A 16,665-nucleotide genomic window follows, 5' to 3' on the forward strand; every position below is an offset into this window, starting at 1 on the left:
TTTGACCCAATGAGGACATTCTTGTGTACGGTACAACTTGTAACTCAAGCAGAGGGCTAGGTAGATGCAAATAGATACAATCTGCTGCCTGTAGAAATACACTGCTTAAATAGATATATAGTCTTATAATTGACCTTCATTTGCAGTGATCTGAAATTAGACTGTAGTCATGCAGTAAGGCTTCCAGATTAGTATTGTTAGTATTTCCATTGTTTGTTGGTTCTGGCTTCTCTGATACCAAGTACGTGATGTAAATAAGAAATGTATCTGTTAAATTTAATTTTATTTCAGTGTACTTAGAAAATCTTGGAAGGTTTTCAAATCTCCATTTAAAAACAGGTTGTTTGGCAGTGATAGAGCTATATTTGAAAGAAGACTGGTTTTTGTATCTTTAAAGAATGCTTACAAGACAGCAAAATGCCTTTTGGGCTGTAAACCTGGTTTTAGATTATATGGGTTTCAAATTATTTTACCAAATATGGTGGTCCTTCAGAATTATCACTTATTTAATTTAAAATAACAGATTACTTTTATTTAAAAATAACCATGTTTTGGCAACTTGCATGCCATTCTGGTGCAGTTGTCACTTACGATTAAAAATAGAATAGTATTGCTATACTTGGCAGTCAGTACTGTGGTAGCACAGCATAACTTAGTCATGCAAGAATAAAAGTGTCTTACTCATACTTTTATATTCAATGTTTTTATCTTAGTGTAAACCTCATGAAGACCAAATTAGACCCAGAAGGGCTGGGCATCATACTACTGGGTCCCTTTCTGCAAGAGTTTTTCCCTGAGCAGGTAATCAATATAACTTTATTGCTGCTGAGCATTGTTTTTTCTGTTTGGCTTTGAGATTCATTAAAAACTTTTATGAATATCACAAGAGTAATTTTTAATAAGTATTGCCTTCATTTAACATAGCTGATAACTTCTGTATTCCACCACAAATAGCTAGACTTCTGTTTTTTATAACATGTCCATGTTTTTGTCAGCTTTACACTGGAAGGAAACTCTATTGTTCTAAATTTAACTTCGGGAAATATGTAATCATTTTGCACATGACATTGATTTGTTTCCTTACTAAGAAAGTTTATCTGAGTTTGGTTTTTCTGAGAATAAATGACCATACTGGTTTTATCAATATTAAAAATGTTCCTTGCAAATGGGAAAAGTTTGCAAAGATAGTTAAAACTATTTTTAAGTACATTTCTTGTTCATGTAAAACTTTTGACAGTTTAGCAAAAAAAGTCATGATATACTTAGGTTTAACATATGTGGAGATAAGGGTATTGGAAAATTATTTTCAAACTTAGCCTGTTCAATATATCCTTTAAGACTGCACCACTACTGAGAAGCAGGTCTTAACCTAGCACTGCTGTCCCTTTGCCTTGGATCACATTTTCCTGCTCTCACACTGCCTCCCTGCCACCAGGAGCGTCTTTAAACAGATTAGTGGTAAACCAGAACAAGGAGCTAGTCTGGATTAGAGTTCTTTGTGGGTGTGTGGGGGCTTGTTCCATGGCCATGCACATGCTTGTATTGGCAAAAGAGAGCAGGTTTACCTGGGGATGGAAGGATAGGTAGTGGAAGCAGGAGAAGGACTGAGAGGAGTACTTCTTTAAAGGCTTTATAGCTTAATGTGTCACTGAAGCTATGTGGCTTAATTTTTGCAGTCAAGGAAATGTGAAACTGATGGGTTTAAGTGCCTTCAGCAAGATTCTTTTTGCTGGGATTCTCCAGCACTGGGAATAGCAATGTGTACTATGAAACATTCTGGTCAGTCAGGAGACAGTAGAATTGCACTGCCAAAGATGGTAGAGGCTGAATATTTTATTCAGAGACTTTCATCATGTGGAGGAAAGAGAAAGAGGAGATAGTGTTCATTTTCTCTGGCCTTTTAGAATTACAGTAATTTCACGACTATAAGGCGCACCCTTATGACTAAAATTTTTCCCTAAACCCGGAAGTGCGCCTTATAGTCCGGTGCGCCTTATCTGATCTACAAAGTTGCAAAATTTTCCACCCCGGAAGTGAGAGCCGCGAGGGGGGGCGGCGCCGCGGGAGCGCCGAGTAGCCAGGGTGGGGCAGCCGCGGGCAGTCCCAGGCACAGGGACCAGCGCGGGCTGGAAGGCAGAGGGCGGCCCCGGGCAGCCCCAGGCATGGGGAGCAGCGCGGCTGGAAGGCGGGGCGTGGCCCCGGGCAGCCCCGGGCACGGGGAGCAGTGCGGGCTGGAAGGCGGGGCATGGCCCCGGCGGCTCCGGGCACAGGGAGCAGCGTGGACTGGAAGGCGAGGCGTGGCCCCGGGCAGCCCCGGGCACGGGGAGCAGCGTGGACTGGAAGGCGGGGGACGGCCCCCGGCGGCTCCGGGCACAGGGAGCAGCGTGGACTGGAAGGCGGGGCGTGGCCCCGGGCAGCCCCGGGCACAGGGAGCAGCGTGGGCTGGAAGGCGGGGCGTGGCCCCGGGCAGCCCCGGGCACAGGGAGCAGCGCAGGCTGGAAGGCGGGGGACGGCCCCCAGCGGCTCCGGGCACAGGGAGCAGCGTGGACTGGAAGGCGGGGCGTGGCCCCGGGCAGCCCCGGGCACGGGGAGCAGTGCGGGCTGGAAGGCGGGGGACGGCCCCCGGCGGCTCCGGGCACAGGGAGCAGCGTGGACTGGAAGGCGGGGCGTGGCCCCGGGCAGCCCCGGGCACGGGGAGCAGTGCGGGCTGGAAGGCGGGGGACGGCCCCCGGCGGCCCCGGGCACAGGGAGCAGCGTGGACTGGAAGGCGGGGCGTGGCCCCGGGCAGCCCCGGGCACAGGGAGCAGCGTGGGCTGGAAGGCGGGGCGTGGCCCCGGGCAGCCCCGGGCACAGGGAGCAGCGCAGGCTGGAAGGCGGGGGACGGCCCCCAGCGGCTCCGGGCACAGGGAGCAGCGTGGACTGGAAGGCGGGGCGTGGCCCCGGGCAGCCCCGGGCACGGGGAGCAGTGCGGGCTGGAAGGCGGGGGACGGCCCCCGGCGGCTCCGGGCACAGGGAGCAGCGTGGACTGGAAGGCGGGGCGTGGCCCCGGGCAGCCCCGGGCACGGGGAGCAGTGCGGGCTGGAAGGCGGGGGACGGCCCCCGGCGGCTCCGGGTACAGGGAGCAGCGTGGACTGGAAGGCGGGGCGTGGCCCCGGGCAGCCCCGGGCACGGGGAGCAGCGTGGACTGGAAGGCGGGGCGTGGCCCCGGGCAGCCCCAGGCACAGGGAGCAGCGTGGGCTGGAATGCGGGGCGTGGCCCCGGCGGCTCCAGGCACAGGGAGCAGCGTGGACTGGAAGGCGGGGCGTGGCCCCGGGCAGCCCCGGGCACGGGGAGCAGTGCGGGCTGGAAGGCGGGGGACGGCCCCCGGCGGCTCCGGGCACAGGGAGCAGCGTGGACTGGAAGGCGGGGCGTGGCCCCGGGCAGCCCCAGGCACAGGGAGCAGCGTGGACTGGAAGGCGGGGCGTGGCCCCGGGCAGCCCCGGGCACGGGGAGCATCGTGGGCTGGAAGGCGGGGCGTGGCCCCGGGCAGTCCCGGGCACAGGGAGCATCGTGGACTGGAAGGCGGGGCGTGGCCCCGGGCAGCCCCGGGCACGGGGAGCAGTGCGGGCTGGAAGGCGGGGGGCGGCCCTGGGTGCCCCAGGTACCGGGAGCAGCGCGGGCAGGGAGGTGTTACTACTTTGTAACTTTGTTGTGCGCAGCGGCCTCAGCCGACGGGACCACAGTGCTGGGGGCAGCGGCGCCACAGCTGATAGGGGCAGGCGCAGCCAGCGGGGCTGCGGTGCTGGCGGCAGCGGGGCCACAGGCCGATAGGGGCCGACGGGACCACAGTGCTGGGGGCAGCGGCGCCACAGCTGATAGGGGCAGGCGCAGCCAGCGGGGCTGCGGTGCTGGCGGCAGCGGGGCCACAGGCCGATAGGGGCCGACGGGACCACAGTGCTGGGGGCAGCGGCGCCACAGCTGATAGGGGCAGGCGCAGCCAGCGGGGCTGCGGTGCTGGAGGCAGCGGGGCCACAGGCCGATAGGGGCCGACGGGACCACAGTGCTGGGGGCAGCGGCGCCACAGCTGATAGGGGCAGGCGCAGCCAGCGGGGCTGCGGTGCTGGCGGCAGCGGGGCCACAGCCCGATAGGGGCCGACGGGACCACAGTGCTGGGGGCAGCGGCGCCACAGCTGATAGGGGCAGGCGCAGCCAGCGGGGCTGCGGTGCTGGAGGCAGCGGGGCCACAGGCCGATAGGGGCCGACGGGACCACAGTGCTGGGGGCAGCGGCGCCACAGCTGATAGGGGCAGGCGCAGCCAGCGGGGCTGCGGTGCTGGAGGCAGCGGGGCCACAGGCCGATAGGGGCCGACGGGACCACAGTGCTGGGGGCAGCGGCGCCACAGCTGATAGGGGCAGGCGCAGCCAGCGGGGCTGCGGTGCTGGCGGCAGCGGCGCCACAGCTGATAGGGGCCGACGGGACCACAGTGCTGGGGGCAGCGGCGCCACAGCTGATAGGGGCAGGCGCAGCCAGCGGGGCTGCGGTGCTGGCGGCAGCGGGGCCACAGGCCGATAGGGGCCGACGGGACCACAGTGCTGGGGGCAGCGGCGCCACAGCTGATAGGGGCAGGCGCAGCCAGCGGGGCTGCGGTGCTGGAGGCAGCGGGGCCACAGGCCGATAGGGGCCGACGGGACCACAGTGCTGGGGGCAGCGGCGCCACAGCTGATAGGGGCAGGCGCAGCCAGCGGGGCTGCGGTGCTGGAGGCAGCGGGGCCACAGGCCGATAGGGGCCGACGGGACCACAGTGCTGGGGGCAGCGGCGCCACAGCTGATAGGGGCAGGCGCAGCCAGCGGGGCTGCGGTGCTGGCGGCAGCGGTGCCACAGCTGATAGGGGCCGACGGGACCACAGTGCTGGGGGCAGCGGCGCCACAGCTGATAGGGGCAGGCGCAGCCAGCGGGGCTGCGGTGCTGGCGGCAGCGGGGCCACAGGCCGATAGGGGCCGACGGGACCACAGTGCTGGGGGCAGCGGCGCCACAGCTGATAGGGGCAGGCGCAGCCAGCGGGGCTGCGGTGCTGGAGGCAGCGGGGCCACAGGCCGATAGGGGCCGACGGGACCACAGTGCTGGGGGCAGCGGCGCCACAGCTGATAGGGGCAGGCGCAGCCAGCGGGGCTGCGGTGCTGGAGGCAGCGGGGCCACAGGCCGATAGGGGCCGACGGGACCACAGTGCTGGGGGCAGCGGCGCCACAGCTGATAGGGGCAGGCGCAGCCAGCGGGGCTGCGGTGCTGGCGGCAGCGGTGCCACAGCTGATAGGGGCCGACGGGACCACAGTGCTGGGGGCAGCGGCGCCACAGCTGATAGGGGCAGGCGCAGCCAGCGGGGCTGCGGTGCTGGCGGCAGCGGGGCCACAGGCCGATAGGGGCCGACGGGACCACAGTGCTGGGGGCAGCGGCGCCACAGCTGATAGGGGCAGGCGCAGCCAGCGGGGCTGCGGTGCTGGAGGCAGCGGGGCCACAGGCCGATAGGGGCCGACGGGACCACAGTGCTGGGGGCAGCGGCGCCACAGCTGATAGGGGCAGGCGCAGCCAGCGGGGCTGCGGTGCTGGAGGCAGCGGGGCCACAGGCCGATAGGGGCCGACGGGACCACAGTGCTGGGGGCAGCGGCGCCACAGCTGATAGGGGCAGGCGCAGCCAGCGGGGCTGCGGTGCTGGCGGCAGCGGTGCCACAGCTGATAGGGGCCGACGGGACCACAGTGCTGGGGGCAGCGGCGCCACAGCTGATAGGGGCAGGCGCAGCCAGCGGGGCTGCGGTGCTGGCGGCAGCGGGGCCACAGCCCGATAGGGGCCGACGGGACCACAGTGCTGGGGGCAGCGGCGCCACAGCTGATAGGGGCAGGCGCAGCCAGCGGGGCTGCGGTGCTGGAGGCAGCGGGGCCACAGGCCGATAGGGGCCGACGGGACCACAGTGCTGGGGGCAGCGGCGCCACAGCTGATAGGGGCAGGCGCAGCCAGCGGGGCTGCGGTGCTGGCGGCAGCGGTGCCACAGCTGATAGGGGCCGACGGGACCACAGTGCTGGGGGCAGCGGCGCCACAGCTGATAGGGGCAGGCGCAGCCAGCGGGGCTGCGGTGCTGGAGGCAGCGGGGCCACAGGCCGATAGGGGCCGACGGGACCACAGTGCTGGGGGCAGCGGCGCCACAGCTGATAGGGGCAGGCGCAGCCAGCGGGGCTGCGGTGCTGGCGGCAGCGGTGCCACAGCTGATAGGGGCCGACGGGACCACAGTGCTGGGGGCAGCGGCGCCACAGCTGATAGGGGCAGGCGCAGCCAGCGGGGCTGCGGTGCTGGAGGCAGCGGGGCCACAGCCCAATAGGGGCCGACGGGGCCGCAGTGTGCCGAGCCGAGCGAGGGATGGGAGGCAGGGCAGTGGCGGCGCGGGGCAAGCCCGCCGACATGGGGGCACCCGGAGCACCAGGGAACTCTGGAGCAGCGGGGCCCTGGGGACGCCGCACGGAGCGGCGGAGGGCTTTCTCCGGCCCCGGGGACGCCACACGGAGCGGCGGCGGGCATTTTCCGGCCCCGGGGACACCGCACGGAGCGGCGGTGGGCATTTTCCGGCCCCGGGGACGCCGCACGGAGTGGCGGATACAGGCAGGCCCGGGGGCCAATGGCTGCCGGGTTGGGGCGGGGCCTTGGCCAGCAACCGCGCGGGGGGAGCTGGGGGCGGAGCCTCGCTAAAAAAAAAAAAAAAAAAAAAAAAAAAAAAAAAAAAAAAAAAAAAAAAAGTGCGCCTTATAGTCCGGTGCGCCTTATCTGATCTGCAAAGTTGCAAAATTTACCGACTCCTGGGGGGTGCGCCTTATAGTCCGGTGCGCCTTATGGTCGTGAAATTACTGTACATTCACATTATATATTTGCCAACTATTTTCTTCTTCCTTTCATTTGTTCATACAGAAGTGGAAATGTATACACAATTGAATATAATTCCTTACAATTATATTACATTTGCAAATCTGGAAGACTCCACTGCTTCATTTTAGGCCTCAGATGCTTAGATTGAAGTTCAGAATACCAAAGAACATCCTCCATAATTGTCTGTGCCTGAACTTTCCAGTACCATGGGCCTGGGGAGATGGAGGAGAAAAGACCATTGTATGGGACTGCTGCCTCGCTTGCCTGTCATAACGGCATAATTGACTGAAGAAGGGAAGCTGGAGAACAAAGCATAGTGCAAGCATAGGCAGAACCCTGCCTTGGGCACCTTGGTGGAGGAATTCTGCCTCCTGTAAAGTTTGAGCCCCCGAGTCAATGCCTGTCTGTCAAGTGCTAATTCCCTGCTATGTGTGATTCCCTACCACTCAGTTTTTCCTGTACTGTTAAAACTTCACTGGCTACAGTAAAAAAACATGGAAATGGGCACTGTTTGAGTAGTTAGCATATTTTGGACTGGAACCTGTCAGTATCTATTCTTTCAATCTGTCTATACTCTGCGGATCAGTTAGCCCTTAGTCACACTGACACCTTGCTCACTGAATTTTTTTCCCTTCTGAAAAGTGAAATTCTGCAGAAATGAATAACTAATTTCTTTCTTTCAAATATTGTAAGGAAATAGCAGATACCAGTGATGGTTGGAATTGTTGATGTTAATATCTGAACATACAGTTAGGGCTCAGGAGATCCAGATTTTATTCTTTCCTTTAGAGTATTCAAACCCCTATTCTTACTCTGCTAGAAAGTACCTCAAAAGCAGGAAGGTATCTCAGCTTTCCTTCTGAAAGCTGTTGGCTTAGAAAGCAACTATACAAAGCTCTGAATCCCCTGCTAGCCCTTTTCTTTTCTTTTCTTTCTTTTTTTTTTTTTCCCCAAACGATAACTGCACAAAATTCTTAACTTCCATGGGACAGGGACTGGGAAACATTTTTTTCCCTTCTGGGTGAGCATAACTTCCTCAGGGAAATGAATGTATGAATGTGTCCTCTTTCCCTCCTAGGAAGACTTAATTTTATTTGTGTCTGTGAAGCAACTTCTATAAGCAGAGTTACCTCTTATCTTCTTTTTCACCACCCTCCCTCCACTGAATAGCCTGGATCACTGTGAGAGACCCATAGAGAGACAGAGTTTGTGAATCACTCAAGAGTAGAAAAATGAATGAGGGTTTTTGTAATCTGATTGATGTACTGTAACCTGAGCAGATTTATTCTTGTTCCAGCCTTTACTTCCATGTGCTCAAAAAAGAGATAAACTTTTGTTCAGAGCCTAGTCCAGTAGGCATAAAAGAGCTGATACTACACCTGATTTGTGTTTTTTGGTTCAGTGAAATCCAAAGCTTTCAGTCGTCTTAGGACAACAGCATTTAAACAACTGGAATGGTATCATCAAGATCACCAAGAGCCAGTACCTTCGCTGTTGGACCTCAGCAGAACTGGTGTCTTCAAAATTAGTTTACTTAGACAGGCCTGGGAGTATATGAGCGTTTTAGCTTTCAGATGGAGGGCTAGTAAAAAACCTTGTGGGATCCAAACCACCATAAATAAACTTGCATGGGAGTACTGCATAAGGTGTCTGACATTAAAAATTAGGATACTTCTCCATGGTCAGTGCTGAAGTTGTAGTTCTAAGTCCAGGTGAACACAGAAAATCATTACTTGCTCTTTGGGGCATTACTCAGTAATTTACTGACATTTATTTTCTTATTTGTGATAAGAAAGGTAAAAGAAGATTTTTGTCACCTAAAAGAAATGGTACTTTTTAGCAGTTTTCATTAGCCTTCCTGATTGAATGCATTTGTCTAGTTGTAAAGAGAAGAGAATCAAGGCACAATGGATGCCACGTGAAATTACCTGTCTTCTTTCTATTAGGACTCCAGGGTTTCAGAGTCATTCACTGTTTACCATTACAATGGACTGAAGCAATCTAATTATAATGAAAAGGTAAGATTTACAATTAAGCCCTAATAACAGTCACTAAGAAAAACTGAATATAGTTACAGGCAAAATACTTTAACTTGAAACAGACTTTTTTACAAAGCCATAATTTTGATAATTTTCTTCCAAAATTCTGTATTTGGAATTGGAAACTTCTTTGTGCTCCTAATCGTACTTGAGCAATCTATACTAGATTGCTTGGCCAGACCACATCTTTGAAACTGCATTTTGAAAAGAGCACTTCTCACACCTACTGTCATAAGAGGGGCCTGAACTGTAAAGGATAGTGGAGACATATACAAAGTGCAACCTCTAGAAGTAACTCTTTATCTAAATAAGGTTGTTCAGAATTTTTTGTGAATTTTTTAGTAGTCCAGGCTTGCATCAAAAAATCAGTATATTTTGAGCCATTTACTGAGGAAACAAAGATGACCTTTTTCAATTTCAGCATTCTTGAAAAAAGGGGTATACCAGACACCATATGACTGCTTCTAAGTTCCTGAAGGAGAATTTAGAGTAAAAGATTTTAAGGCATTAAGAGACATAAGGAGTAAGAATGACTTAAGTAAGACTTCTTCTAGAAAATATACCTTCTGAGTCTTTGGAATAGCTTGTAGTTAAGTCCTTAAAATTACTGTGAAATCTCCAGCGGTTCCATACCCCAAAATGTAAGCAGAAGCATTCAAAGATTAAGGATTTTTATTTCATGCATCCATGTCAAAAAAAAAAGGTGTGTAAAACTTACATACTTACACACAGATTTGATGTGTATCATAACAAATCCTCTCCTCATGTGGTGAAAATAATCATCCCATCTTTCAGTTTTTGAGCAGCCTGACAGAGTTGGGTTTACCTTGACAGGTCATGTATGTAGAAGGCACAGCAGTTGTCATGGGTTTTGAAGAACCAATGCTGCAGACAGACGACACTCCTGTGAAACGCTGCTTGCAGACCAAATGGCCGTACATAGAACTGCTCTGGACCACAGATCGATCTCCTTCCCTGAACTGATGTGGTGTCCATGAACAACATCCAGCCGTCGGATCCTCCAGTGGGGAGACGGAATTGGAATTGGCTTGGGGAGTGGTGTACTTTGACTGTGTGGAGTTATACACTGGTATCATTGAGGAATTGTAAATAATGATTACAAACACTTTTTCAGTGTTAATTGGAATATTTAATTTTTTTAATCAGATTGATTTCTATTATAATAGTTTGTCTTTTTTGGCCACTGTAGTACTGTTAATGTGAGTTATCCTAAAAAAAAAGCCTACTTACGAAGTCTTACCGTTATTTTGCCATCTCATGAAGATTTGAAAAATTCTGATATTGCAGAATCTGCATATTAGATGCCAAATCTTTAAAACATGAAACATATTCAGCTTTCTCAGAATCATATAGGCATGTTTTATTATTTAAATCCTATTAGCTTACATTACAGTACCATAATGTGTGGACTAGACTGGCCTTTGCACTGGATATGTTTTAATGAGTTTAAATTTTCTGCAGTTTTTCCTAGAATCTAATTTTACCTAAAGAGCTTGCACAATGTGACATAAATACGATACGTTTTTAGAAATAAGTATAATTCTTAAATACTCTTTCTTGGCAGTTGTATATTACTGTGGCTTAGTTATTGGGCATGTTAAAAGTGAACAGAAAATCTGAGGGAAAATAGATATATTAATATTTATTTGAATTTGTATAAAAGAAATTTAAAAACAGCAGAAAGAATTTCTTGTTCTATAATCTTTAAACTATTCAAAACTTACAATATTGCCAAATACCTCTTCTTAATTTGTCCAAACAGCAGTGTAAGCCAGCATTACTAATGTGTTAAGTGCATGAGAACATCTGTTATTACATTATTATATTCCTTTATTTATTATCAACTTCTTCACCCTAAAATAAAATCTTTTCCTTGAATCATATATTATTTAAAGTTTGGTTTACTTGGACTTGTTTGCTGCTTCTCTGAGATAATGAAATGGGATCACAGGTTTAGAAATGTCAGCTTTCAAGTTGAACGCATCTTGGGGAGAAAAAGCCAAAAAGGTAATTTCCTTGCTTCTGGAATTACCACGACCATTCCTTATTGCAGACTGACAGCAGAGTATCTTAGTATTAAAAGAGCATTTTTGTTAGATTTTTTTTCTGAAAAATAATAATTCCTTTGCAGATAACAGTGATTTTAAAAGATTCTATAACTTGTCTTAGGACTCACTTTACTTAGAACACAAGTATTCTGTCTTGCAGTGTGGGCTTGACGTGAAAAACTTGTGCAACAGTGGTATTACTGCTGAAAAATTTAGATAAATTAAGAGAATCTGCGTGTCAAGTGTGGAACTTTACTTTTCAAAAAATACTCAAGCTTGATAGGTATTTGTTTTAGCTGGTTTTGCACATTTAAGATAAATGTCTTTAGACTTCCACTGCCACCTTGGAAGGGGAAAATTCTTTTTTCTTGCTCCTTCTCTTGAATTCTGGTGTCTGTCCTTGGCTTGTACTAGAGTATCTCACACCAGATTTTGCACTGAATCGTAGCTTGAATCTGTTAGAATACGCATATTTTTTTTTTAGCCCACTCTCATAATTATAATTGATGTTCTATCTCACAGAAGAAAAAAAAATAGAAGCCCTGCTGATGTGAGATCTGTCTTTAAGCATTAGTCTGGATTGAAACTTCTGCTGTACTCCACAGACATTTAGCTGATCGTGTTGTGATGTAAGATCCCTCATTTCTGTATCCTTTTTCCTTCATACTGTCTAGTTGTTCGAGGCCTGGATTCTGGTTTACTTCACTTATTTTTGGATTACAGAGGCTAACTAAAGGGCTTGATGGCATTTAGGCAGCTCATCTGAGAGCCTCAGCCAAGTGAACCTTTCTGGCCTTTCTTCTGGGATGAGCAAGATGGGAGAGATTCTGCCTTTATGGAAATTCACTTTTTGTCCCCTAAAAGAATGTGGTTATTTAGATGGCAGACTTAAAGCATGCAAGACATTAATGTTTGCTACATTTGATTTTCTTTCATAGAAAAATGTCCAGAAACCTATATACATATTGTTCTGCTCTAAGTCCTGCCTATATGTGTAATTATATATTACAGTTTGCAAACCGAAGCCTAGTCAATAAAATCAGAGCACTCTATGGGATCAAATACATGCTGTAAGTAACCAGAGCAAATTGATAATGCTAACTGTAAGAAAGCATGTGAGCTAAATGTGCAGTTAAATGACATTTTGATTAATACTCTAGGGGGTTTTGCGTATTGCAGAGTTGTTCAATTTTAATTGCCAAGGAAAGGTCAATATCTTCTGGGAGACAACTACTGTCCTATCTGACAACATGGTGCAGTTAGCAGGATGTTGGACTGTTGGTCTGGAAAACTGGCTTTTCCTTCCCATGTCTCAAAAATCCTTTGAGACAGAAAATTGTTCAGATACGTATTGGTGTCTTTTTGTTCTAAATTCACTTTCATAAAAAAGAGGTGGGGGGAAAGGATTCTGGAGTCAACTGTTGAATAAATAGTAAACGAAATTGCCACTTCAGTGTATGCTGAGGTTCACAGTCAGACTGCTCCAAATAAGTTATCTAAGTAAATAATGGAAAGACTACTTCTAGTGCTTCCTATTAGCCCAGATGAGTTGTATTTGAAGGCTGTAGGCTAACAAATAGATATTTGCTTTAGTGAAGTCTGAACTGTTAAAGGCAAGCAGTCAGTACAAACATAAATAGCCTTGTCAGAATCCCTACGAAGGGTCCTTTAAAACAGCGAATCATTTCAGTACATACTGTTTTGAAGCTTTTGGATACTTTTGTTGAAGTTTTTTTCCTTCAGACAGTTACAATTTATAGTTCTGTCTGCTTTCTCTTATCTCTTCAATTCTTGTGTGGATGAGTTTAGGTCAAAGAAGCCCAAGATGGGCCTTGATGGAGCAAGCAAGTGTGGAGTCAAAATCCATTGGGGGAGAGGAGTGGCTGTATCTACACTAGCTAGGTGAGTGTCTGCAGTAAGGCTGTGGATAGCTACTCTGGATGTTCCTGCTTGCAAGAAGGCTGCTCAGCACAAAACATCTAGCATGTTCCAGAGAGCACCTTCAGCTTCCCACAGCTGTGCCAGCCCAGTGCTGCAGCTCTGCTGCTGGCCATAGCAAGAGGTGCAGTGGGAACAGTGCATCCACAGCTTCCTCTGCAACATCCCATCCTTTGAGGTCTCACACACAAACTCTCTGCTTTCACCAGTTTGGTAGATTGGCTCATTAGACTCCAATTTGCATTGGTTTTGTGTCATTGAACTAGTTAGTACCTATAACTAATGAAAAGTCATTATTTCCAGGAGATCTCTTGAAAAGAAACTGATTTTTCTGTAGACTATATGCTTTGATTGATAGATGATTTAATCTGTCCAATCTAAAATACGCTTTAACGCTTTTTTGTAGGAATTACTTCCACTAAATTTTTAACTTGGACAATGTTCACAAAGGTAAGGTTCAAAGAGAAATGCTGAGCATTTTTGTCAGCATGTCATCCTGGATTCATATCCCACAAACTCTCTCTCTTTGTAATACACGGTCACATCCTCATTTTATCCTCTTGCAACACGATAATAAAAAATACTGTCTGTGAAATTGCTCCAACAGCAGTTCAGGAGAAGGCTTCTGGCCTACAGAAACAAAACTAGAAAACAGTTGAAAGGAAAGTTTTCCTGTGGGAATTAACATTTCAGCTTCTGTACTGCTGTATTTTGAAAAGATTTAACAGTAAAATTGTCACTGATTTTGATAAGATTTATGTTAAAATCCCATAGATTTTTTGAAATATGTGTTCCTCTGCTTGCAGTTTTATTAATGACATAAATAACTTTAAAACTCCAATAATGGAGCCTCCTAAAAACATTAATATTTAAGTTTCAGCGTAGCAAAACTTTCCATAAAAGATTGTTTTTAAGATTGGTAACACCATAATGACATACTAACATCATCAACTGCACATAATATTAGCTGTAAAAATTCACACATCATAATCATAAATCTTAGACTTTCTTCATAAATTACTTAACCCCACTTCTGACCTTCCATTTATTCTGTAAAGTAGATAATGATTTAGACTCTTGGCTAAATGTTCTTATAAAAGCTCTCTGTCCTGACTCCAGGTGTGGTTCTAGACCCTATTAAGACTTTTTAGTTAGATATTCAAAGGAGTTAATGTATCAGACCACAGGTATGCTAAAGTGCAAGCTTCAGTCTACCAGCAACTGGGGGAGCTGCTTGTCTCTTAGGCAGTGCAGATCAATGTGCACTTCAAACATTTTTAAGTCCAAGGAAAGCAAGATGTAATAAAAGCTTCTAGTGATCAGAACAGGTCCAGCTTGTTTAGGGAAACACTGCAAATCCTTTATAAACATGAATTATGTTATTTTTGTTTATCTCTTTGAATTGGTTTGGAATATCCTGCATGCATATGTCTCTATAAAATAGAGAGAAAAATAAAAGGAAAAAGGTGAAGCAGAGGGGTACTGCTATAAGTTAACACTTTGAGGGTAAAAGGACCTTCAAAGAGAGTTCCTTCTTTTCATGCTACCCTGATAGCCATTTGAAGCACTTTTTTGCTTTTTAAAATTTAGCTCAAAACAACCAGGTTGAGTGGGATGTGTTTCTAACAGAAAGGCAGGTACAAGGGGAGCACATGAGAACTGTCTGTGCTCATGCTTACGCCTCCTCAGCTTCATTTGTGTGAACACTCCCTTATCTCCAACTGTGCTAATTACTGAATTTTAACTGTTTTGGATAGATCAATACAAGATAGCTACATCACCAAAATGTGCTGCTTTCTCACTTCTGAGTGCCAGTGCTCTGGACTACAGTCTGAGCAGTTCTCTAAGCCCCAGAAACCACGTTTGTGACACTCAGCCTTGGAACTGAATGCTATGCTAAAAAGGAGCATTGTTGTTATTATTATTATTATTATTATTATTATTATTATTATTAATATCATCATTATTTACCGTAAGGCAACACAACTTCTAAATGCCTTCAGTTACCTTAAAACTGCATGACTTAAGAGTATGTATTAATCCTAAAGTCATTCAGAAGTACCTCACTTCTGAATTCATTACTGGGGAGATCTCTAAGAGATACTTGTACAATGTCAAATAATAAAATAATGTCAATGGTGACATGGTTTCACTATTTAGCAAATAAATTTGGCATAAATATAAAGAAAGCAGAATTAAAGGATACTACAAGCCTGTGGGGACAGCTAAGGGTCACACAGTTAATGCTGGAAATAAACACATAGTTCTATTTTTGTGAAAAGGAATGTCAGTCTTATCTGAATCATCTTGCCATAAAGCACCTAAAATAAAACAAACACAAAAGTAGAGTAACCAGAACCTTACAACAAAACAAACTGCTCTCAGCTGCTTTCATAGGTAGATCTAATGAAGCATGTTTGTAATGGGTTCTGTATTATTTTGATCTTTCTCTGTTTTGGACATATATGCTTTATAAATGCTGAAAAACAATTATTTTCTCCTTGTTACAGAGCTGATTACATGGAAGATAAAATGTTTCTGTTTTTCTTCCTACCTTTGCGTTGGCCAGAAAAAGATATTAATGATGCTGTCCCCTCAAGATGTGGTTGTGCTGCCACACTTAGCTTCATAGAAGGGAACATTTCAAGCAGTCAGGTTTTTCCATACATTCCTACCAAAGCCAGTTAAAACTCTGTTGTGGAGCTTGCAGGGGCAGAACAGTTCAAGGCAGGAGTTACACAACCCCATCCTTTTAAATTACTTTTACGAAGAAATTACTAGAGGAGCTTACTAGAAGCACCGTTCCCTTTATGTTCCCCGTCCCATTGGTTATTTCTGTGGGAAAAGCGGCACGACACCTGCGCCTGCATGGAGCTGTGCTAAAGGCTCCCAGTGCAAGGTGCCCCCTTCGGCTCATTAAAGCTTCAGGTAGCCAGGCACTCACGGGGAAACTCGGAGAGCCACAGAGGAATTGCCTTTTCTCTCGTGTTCTCAACTCCGTGCCCGGCTCTACATCTTTTCTATGGTTACAAGGGGTTGTCTTGTTGCTGGGGTTCTTTGGTTTCTATTTAATAATGGCCATGCCGAGCAACCAAATAACAATCTGTTGGAGGTTTACATTTTTTCAATACGCTTTACTTTCCTAAAAGAGATTTTCAAGTATCAGTCTCTTCAGTTCAAACCCTTGAAAATGATGCAAGTCGAGAGAAATTCAACTCGAAACCAGCAGCCTACACTCCGCCGTCTCCCTCCGTGAACACGACCGCCCCACGGCAGCCATCGGTGGCTGCTGGGCAGTCAGGGGGTGTCCTGTTCAGCCGCTGTTTGTCGCAGATTCAGCGGCGGAGCCTCCGTGCGCTCGGTGCCCGCGGGCCGGGGCGCGCCCCGCCGCCGGCTGCGGGCCGCCAGGGGGCGCCCGAGCGCGCCTCCCCCGGGGGGCGAGCGGGGCCGAGCGGGGCCGAGCCTCCCGCGCCGCCCCCCGCCCGCGCTCGGCGGCGGCCGGACCGCATCTCTGTGCTCCGCTCCGCACCTCTCCGCTCCGCTCCCCACCTCTCCGCCCCGTTCCCCACCTCTCCGCCCCGTTCCCCACCTCTCCGTCCCGATCCCCACCTCTGCGTCCCGATCCCCACCTCTGCGTCCCGATCCCCACCTCTCCGTCCCGATCCCCACCTCTCCGCCTCTCTCCGCACCGCACGGCCGCCCCACAACTGCGCTCCGCTGCGCCAGCGGGAC

General features: G+C 49.4%; 1 protein-coding gene across 1 annotated transcript in view; it reads left to right on the top strand.

Moving 5' to 3' along the window:
- The window catches only part of MINDY3 (MINDY lysine 48 deubiquitinase 3), a 59,943-nt gene extending 49,113 nt beyond the window's left edge, over nucleotides 1–10,830 (top strand). Inside the window, exons 13-15 of the mRNA XM_033063384.1 lie at nucleotides 714–801; nucleotides 8,834–8,905; nucleotides 9,761–10,830. Of these exons, the coding sequence (XP_032919275.1) occupies nucleotides 714–801; nucleotides 8,834–8,905; nucleotides 9,761–9,910 (310 nt within the window). The 3' untranslated portion in view covers nucleotides 9,911–10,830. The remainder of the gene's footprint in view (nucleotides 1–713; nucleotides 802–8,833; nucleotides 8,906–9,760) is intronic.
- The last annotated feature ends 5,835 nt before the right edge of the window (nucleotides 10,831–16,665 follow it).

This window comes from Catharus ustulatus, chromosome 1, assembly GCF_009819885.2.
Source record: "Catharus ustulatus isolate bCatUst1 chromosome 1, bCatUst1.pri.v2, whole genome shotgun sequence".
Classification (NCBI taxonomy): Eukaryota; Metazoa; Chordata; class Aves; order Passeriformes; family Turdidae; genus Catharus; species Catharus ustulatus.